This window comes from Agelaius tricolor, unplaced genomic scaffold (genome assembly GCF_023055355.1).
Source record: "Agelaius tricolor isolate 1412-34295 unplaced genomic scaffold, bAgeTri1.0.p SCAF_23, whole genome shotgun sequence".
Lineage (NCBI taxonomy): Eukaryota > Metazoa > Chordata > Aves > Passeriformes > Icteridae > Agelaius > Agelaius tricolor.
Window position 1 is genome coordinate 12,823,890 of NW_027269283.1, and position 8,183 is coordinate 12,832,072.

An 8,183-nucleotide genomic window follows, 5' to 3' on the forward strand; every position below is an offset into this window, starting at 1 on the left:
ATGGAACTGGATGAACTTCAAGCACAGCTGCAGGTAAAATAAACTGAACATCCCCCTAAAGTTCCTAACATTACATATTTAAGCATGTGCTGGATTTTTTTGTGTTCCCCATTACTAAAAAAATGGCCTGTAGTACTCAGCACTTGAAAATTAATGAATTTTAAATATGAACATAGAGTACACCCCCAGTTTTGAAATATTCTGCTCTATTTTCCCTCCTCTCATCTTTCCCATCTGGTATGTTTAGTATTAATTTAACAAATATTTTTCTTCAAGACTGTCAGAAAAATCTCATAGCACTTTGAAAACACCAAATATTATCTTGTGAGGTAAATCAGGACACAAAAACTAGTGTGACACATGTGATCACACATTGTCAGTGGCAAAGAATAACAGGAATTGCAATATGTGCTGCTCTGGAGTCCTCAAGAAGAGAAACTGCTAATATACAGCAAAGAGTGAGGCTGACACCTCCCTCGAGTTACATTTGAAGGGTGATCTGCAAAAGTTAAAAAGTGCAAAGTCTCCACACAGGAGAGAGCTCTCACTGCAGTGATTTATTTCTGATAACACACAGCTGTCTGTCCTCCACATGAAGCAGAACCTGACATCCTGAGCTCTGTGCTGCCAGAGAAGGGGTCTCAGGTCACCCTATGGAGCTGCAGCCAGCAGCCACCACCACTGAGGGGCCCTGGACAAGGTGCCAGCACCTCAGCCAGGACAAGAGAGCAAACGTCAGAGGAGCAGCTGCTGCTCTACTGATTACAATATTTCTATGGCAAAAAAGACAGTGAAATGCCTCTAGAAATGTTATCTAATAAATGGACACTTTTTCTTCATACCAACAGCATGAGATTTTTTTTTGAGGTTAAGTTTTATAAGTCTACAATTATACAAGTATTAAAAAATACTCTTTAAATAAACATTTGATAAGATTCTCAGCCAATGTCATTGAAAGAAAATGTCCAGCTTTAAGAACACAGCAGCTATTACAAGCTGAAAACAGCAAGAGTTGGTAATGTCCAGCTTTCTTCCATCAGAAGATACCAGTGGTTTCTTTAAACGCCACATGCTGAAGTTCTGTAAAACTGATTTACTCTCCTTTCTCTAAGACTGCTGCACCCCATTCCAGCCAGGGCACAGATAACATCTTTGAAGAGAAATCTCTGAAATTACAGTTTCTGCCATACGAAGTTCAAGCTTTACAGCAGAAAGGCTTTTCTGCCACAGAGCTGCAAACCTCACAAGAGAAGGTCCCTTCCCCTGTTCTGCTCCCTCTGGAGGTGTTTTATTCTTACAACCCAGCCATGTTTGTAATTTATATTTAGTACAAGGTCCTTTCTGTTCAGCCCACCTCGGATGTTCCACAGAGAGTAAATCCTGATAAATCATTTTTCTCCTATGCATTAGATCCCTTTCTCTTTTCTTCACCAATGTCACCATTCCAAGGTGTTTGCAAGCACGAATACGCCGTTATGCAAAATTTCAACATTTTTCTTAAGAAAACAAAAATGAAAGCACTGTGCTTGTTCAAGCCCAACTCAAGGAAGTTTCTGTGTTTCCAGCCTGGCCTTTGTGCTCTTACTGGTGTCCCAGTTACACAACAGTGTTTGTATGGGCAGCCCTGCAGAACCTCCAGCTTGGATCTTTTTCCCAGATTGAGTATTTGCTGCAGGTTTAACAATTTTGGAAAGTTTTAGGCAATAAAACCAAATCAATTCAGATAATGAAATTAAGGAAAAGTACGTGTTGTTTAGCTCTTTTGAAAAGCCCTGATGCCTTCATCAGCTACAGCAGGGATTTCAAATTGGCAGAAAACTACCCTCATCTGGGACATATTTTCCCATTTCCAGGAAAATATGACCGAATTTGGCCAAGTTACAATTCTTTACTGAATTCTTTACTCTATATAAACTGTGTTTTCCTGAAGATTCACTGGAGCCCGACAGCTGAGGATGAAATCAGTGTGCACCAGCCACGCTGAACAGGCATTATTGTCCTGGCAGCCCCTCTTTGCCCTGGACCTTCAGGAGCTGAACAGGTTCTGAGCAGGGTTCTGAGCAGGGTTCTGAACAGGTTCTGAACAGGGTTCTGAACAGGTTCTGAACAGGGTTCTGAACAGGTTCTGAACAGGTTCTGAACAGGTTCTGAACAGGGATCTGAACAGGTTCTGAACAGGGATCTGAACAGGGATCTGAGCAGGGATCTGAACAGGGTTCTGAGCAGGGTTCTGAACAGGGATCTGAGCAGGATTCTGAACAGGGATCTGAACAGGATTCTGAACAGGTTCTGAGCAGGGATCTGAGCAGGGTTCTGAACAGGGATCTGAACAGGATTCTGAGCAGGGATCTGAATAGGATTCTGAACAGGTTCTGAGCAGGGATCTGAGCAGGGTTCTGAGCAGGATTCTGAGCAGGGTTCTGAGCAGGGATCTGAACAGGGATCTGAACAGGGATCTGAACAGGTTCTGAACAGGGATCTGAACAGGTTCTGAACAGGGTTCTGAGCAGGGTTCTGAACAGGGTTCTGAACAGGGATCTGAACAGGTTCTGAACAGGGATCTGAACAGGTTCTGAACAGGGTTCTGAGCAGGGTTCTGAACAGGTTCTGAACAGGGTTCTGAACAGGGATCTGAGCAGGGTTCTGAGCAGGGTTCTGAACAGGGTTCTGAACAGGGATCTGAATAGGATTCTGAACAGGGATCTGAGCAGGGATCTGAACAGGGTTCTGAGCAGGGTTCTGAACAGGGATCTGAATAGGATTCTGAACAGGGTTCTGAACAGGGTTCTGAACAGGTTCTGAACAGGTTCTGAACAGGGTTCTGAGCAGGGTTCTGAATAGGGTTCTGAACAGGGTTCTGGACAGGGTTCTGAACAGGGTTCTGGACAGGGTTCTGAACAGGGATCTGAGCAGGGTTCTTCTGCAGCTGAAGCTCTCCAAGCCTGGCCTGGCACCTGGCAGAGCTGTGAATTTGTGCAGCTGTGCCCAGTGCTCAGTGGCACCTGTGAGGAATGGAAGGGCTCAGGTCAGGAAGGGCTACCTGGAGATGTAGGCTGGGAGAAATTCTTCTTTAACCACACAGAAAAGAGTGAGCATCTTGTAGATAGGATGGAGAGAACCTGGCACTGGGCTAATAGTGCTGGGAAATTTTTGGGCATTTTCAGGTGTTTAATCTAGAATCTCAAATAAAGCATGAATGACTGCTGTAGGTCATTTGATCTATGGATCAAACTTTATAAACTCCAACAGTACTTGTACATTTTACTGATTTTCTTGTACATTTACATTTTACTCCAACAGGTATTTGTACATTTTACTGATTTACTTGTACACTTATATTTTACTCCAACAGGTACTTGTACATTTTTACTTCTTAAAAAAAAACAAAGACACAAATGAGTCACATTTTGTGACAAATGTGACTTTTCTGCGTCTTTGCTTATTTTAGGTAGTTGTATTTTTAACAACTGAGTATAAACAGAACAACATAATATATAATTACTCCTAGCAAGATTTTATGGTATTTTTATTAGCAGAAGGAGTAGATCGAAGCAGATCAAATGCTTTTTTAGTGCTCTAAGTGTTCTTCAGTGGCAGACCAAACAGCTGTGCCGGGGTGTTTTAGGGGTGCTTTAGGGGTGTTTTAGGGATGCTTTACGGGTGTTTTAGGGATGCTTTAGGGGTGTTTGCAGGTTCCGCGGTATTTGCAGGGCTGTGCCGGTGTGTTTTAGGAGTGTTTTAGGGCTGTTTTAGGCGTGTTTCAGGGTTTTTTGTTTTTTTTTTTTTTTTTTGCAGACTCTGCGGTGTTTGCAGGGCTGTGCCGGGGTGCTTGCAGGGCTGCTTTAGGGCTGTTTTAGGGGTAATTTAGGGGTGTTTTAGGGGTGTTTTTTTTGGGGGTTTTTTTCGGGTTTTTTGCAGGTTCCGCGGCGCTCGCTCCGGGCCCGGCCCGCCCGCTCCCCTCGGCCCTCAGGCGGCCCCGCGCGCGCCCCGGCGCCCCCTGGCGGTGGCGGCCCCGCAGCGCCGCCCGCGGCCGAGATGGCGCCCGAGGGCCCGGCCTGGGCCCAGAGCGGGGCCTGGCCGGGCCAAACCGGGACAGAGCGAGGGGACAAAGCGAGGGGACAAAGCGAGGGGACAAAGCGAGGGGACACCCCCAGAGTGCCTGTCCCAGCCCTGTCCAGGGACACTCACATGCTCAACCAGGCACAGGCGCGAGAGCTTCCGCTGGGCAAAGCCTCGTACCGGACTGTACGGAGCTCATCGGGAACGCAGGCTTCACCTGCTACAACTGCTAATTCAACATCCTCCATCCGACTGCTACACGAAATTAAACATCGGAATGGATGGCAGAAGCCGTACACTAGAGGAAAGTGCTATTCCTAACTGAAAATGTGAAAAACACAACACTAAGGCAACTCTGTGAAAAGGAGCCAAAATTCCCATTTCTAAGGTGCAGGACCAAAGTGACACTCAAGAAGATGCAGCCACAAAAGCTGTGATCAATCCTCACGCAGGAAAACACCCAAATTCCATGGCTGCTTGGAGCAGGCTACCAAGATGTGCGAGGCTCAAGAGAGGTCAGCAGTAAACCAGGTGTTTAATTTCAGCTGAAGAGTCTGAAGGGAACAGAATGACTTCCAAGGAGCAAAGAACATAAATTATTTCTGTATTTCTCACCAGAACTAACAGGCATTAACAATCACTTGCTGTATAGCACTGTACTAGAAAGCTGTTTGTGTCTTTATTTCTTATTTAACACCAGTACAAGTGGTGCTTGACTAAACCAATAGACTCCAGCTGACATGAACTAATACTTGAATGAAACTTGTTCCCTACTAAGTAGTTCACTTTGCAACATCATCTTAATCAAGCTTGAAAATTCATTATTCATGTTTTGCAAACGTAAACAGCATTAACGAGATTTGTGTCTTGCCCACTGCAGATGTGTAGATGACAGAAGTAAGACAAACACTGCCAGTGGTTTAACCACATGAAAATGATGTGGGTATCCTGGACCAAGCATTGTGTCATCGCCTTGAAAATGCTGAACACAAAACCAAAACAAAGATCCCAAGATGTGGATATGTGTAAGTGGTCTGATTATTGCAAATCATTGACAAATACGTGGAAAGATGATGTTAAGGAAGAGGCATGGGAAAAAATTCTCTGAATAATGAAACTGAACGAGTTTCCTTTTTTTTTTCCCCTTGGAGACAGAAATAAATCACATCGACATTTTACTGTCAAAATGAAGGAAGGGTGTGAGGGGAAGCTGTTTAAAAGGTTGGTTTAGAAACGTCTTTTGTCATGACAGGAGAAAATTTTAAATAAACTACCTCAAAGAACATTACCAACTTTACATCACCACCAGGCTCAGGTGCGCTATCAGCTTCCTGCAGGTCACAAAGGGAGCACTCCCAAGTGCTCCCACCTGGGGGCTTGGAGCCTTCCTGTCTCTTTTGGTGGTGGCGGGGAAGTGTCTCAGCCTACAGAGGGCAACTTCAGAACCTCGGTCTGTGCCCTCGGGGGTCCCTGCTCCTTACCGGTGCGGCTCAGCAGCTGGAGGGGAGCTGGGTGCACCTCGGATCCTCCAGCTGCACATCAGACACATCGGCCCTGCAGCCCAGCCTCGCACACCAGCGGGCTTCACTCCTACAAACCAAAAACCAGCACCAGGCACAGCAATTAACAAGAAAAACAACATCTAAACGAACAAAAGCATGCGAATACTTATCCGGCAGCTGAGCTTTACCCAGCACCGCATCCAGCCGCGGGCGTCCCGCAGGCCCGTCTCTGCTCATCCCGAGGGAGCCCCGGCGCTCACGGAGCATCGGCCGGGCCGGGGCCGGTCCTGGGCTGCAGCGCCCTCGGTACCGCCCCGCCGGGACCCCCGGCCGCACCTGCAGCCCCCCGGCCACGCCCGCGGAAGGACCGGCTCGGGAGGCAGCGCCCCCTCCTCCGCACCCACCTCCTCCCGGGCCGGGGCTGCTCCGGCCGCGCATCCCGAGCGCTCCCGGTGACTCCCGAGCGCTCCGGTGCCTCCCGAGCGCTCCCGGTGCCCCCGGTCCATCCCGAGTGTTCTCGGTGCATGCCGAACGCTCCCTGTTCATCCCGAGCGCCCCCGGTCCATCCCGAGCGCCCCCGGAGCCTCTGGTCCATCCCGAGCGCCCCCGGTCCATCCCGAGCGCCCTTGGTCCATCCCGAGCGCCCCCGGCGCCTCCCGAGCGCTCCCGGTGACTCTGGTCCGTCCCGAGCGCTCCCGGTGCCTCTGGTCCATCCCGAGCGCTCCCGGTGCCTCTGGTCCATCCCGAGCGCTCCCGGTGCCCCCGGTCCATCCCGAGCGCTCCCGGTGCCTCTGGTCCATCCCGAGCGCCCCCGGTTTGCTCCGGTCCCGGCTGAGCTGAGCGCGCCGAGCGCGGCTCCCGGCGGAGCGGGGCGGGAGAGGGCGGGCTCGGCTCCGGTTTTAGTCACCGGGAAATTAAAGGGCTGCAGAGGAAAATGTAGCCCCAGGGTGCTCGGAATTTCTCCGTCCCCGCTGGTGGGTACGGAAAGGATTTGAGGTCAGAGACGTGCCCAGCTCACAACCAGGTGCTGTCCTTGCCCCCTTCTGTGTTCCTTTCTACACTACAGAGATCCAGGTATTGACCACCTGAAGCATATTTGAAAGACAGTTAATAGCATCTCAATGTTTAATAAAACCCAGATGGTCTTTTGCAAGTAGTTTTTTAAGTTTTCGCTCACTTATGAACTCATGAGTGTGCAAAAATATATCAACTTTTCTCATTTTGCTGCACAGGACAGAAAGTACAAATAGCAGACTAAGTAACAAGGTTTTCATAAGATTTAAGCAATTAGGTTTTTAAATTTCAGAAATACAACACCAAGCATTTTATGTAATGACATGCAGCATTCATCAAGTCAGAGAAATCTGTTTCTATATTCAACTCATTCCATTCTCCTCAGCTTTTTCAGAATTTCAAATCCTTTGTGCCCTCCAACAGAAAAGAGAATCTCACTTTTCTACTTTTCTAAAAAAAAAATTTATTTGGTACACACTATCCAGAACAATAGCCAAGAAACAAAAGGAAAAAAAAGCAAAATCTTGAGAAATTCCAGTGTCTCACAAGAAGAATACTCTTCTTATGTCTAGAATTTACTGCTACAGCTCTGAGGGTCGAAAGGGACCAGGCTTGCAGTTAGAGATAGGATCTTGGACCAGCTCCTACAGCTTCATGGACCAACTTGTGGCCATTGCAGAATTATGTATTCCTTTCTGCAGTGTTTGGGACTCTCACCTCCTTTATTAGTTAATTCATTTGCTTCCTGCTCTTTATTTTTCCTCCACTTTCTCTTGCAGCTGTGGATGTCAGGCCACTTCCAGGCCTGGTTTAGACAGGACAGACTGTGGTGCACACCAGCTCTGTGTGTTGTAAGCACGGCCCCTGCACTGCCTGGTGTCCCTTCCTTCTCTGGCTCCTTGCACATCAGCTGCTGCTCTCTGCTCCTCCTCTGAGTGCTGCCATTCCATGGTGATTACAAAACAGCCATGATCAGTACCTGGGCACGGCCAGGTGCTCACGAGAGCACTCTGCAGCTCACTGCACCTGACAGGACAAGAACCATGTTCTGATGGGGGGACAGTAAATACACTTATACACCTCCTCATAACAGCCCAGAGCCTGAAACAAGTCTCTCACTGATGAAATGCAAGGTATTTCCTTATGCTATCAGGTAATAGTATTCAATAGAAAGGAATGTTAATTGGAAAGAGAGGAAATGATATCTTATTAGCAACACTTCTGCACTGGGTATAAGAACTGCTGGTTTAATAGCACAGCACTTCTTTAATCAGTTTGTGCTTCATGGCCCTAAAGCACTTTTAAATCAAGCACACGCCATCAAGTCCCCTGAGACAGATTTGTCTCCTGTGTGAGAGGAAAAGTACACAAGTGATGTGTCAGAGCTGCACAAGGAGTCTGAATTCCTACATCTGGGCTGCAGTCTTGCCTCCCCAAGGACCAGCTGTGCCATTTACTGCATACTTCTACAGCATGCAAGAATATTGTTACCATCCAGCACATCTTCCCTCGTGTCAGCATTGCAAGCCATTTATGAAGCTACCTTAAAGCTGATTTTCCCCCTCTAGCATTACCATGTGCAACTACATCCCAGTATCTGGGTGTGAC

General features: G+C 47.7%; 1 protein-coding gene across 1 annotated transcript; it reads left to right on the top strand.

The window, feature by feature from the left end:
• On the top strand, positions 1–6,017 carry LOC139599330 (skin secretory protein xP2-like). The gene is made up of 3 exons (XM_071446534.1): positions 1–33; positions 3,919–4,245; positions 5,739–6,017. Exons 1-3 carry the CDS (start codon positions 1–3, stop codon positions 6,015–6,017), a joined length of 639 nt encoding a protein of 212 aa, XP_071302635.1.
• The last annotated feature ends 2,166 nt before the right edge of the window (positions 6,018–8,183 follow it).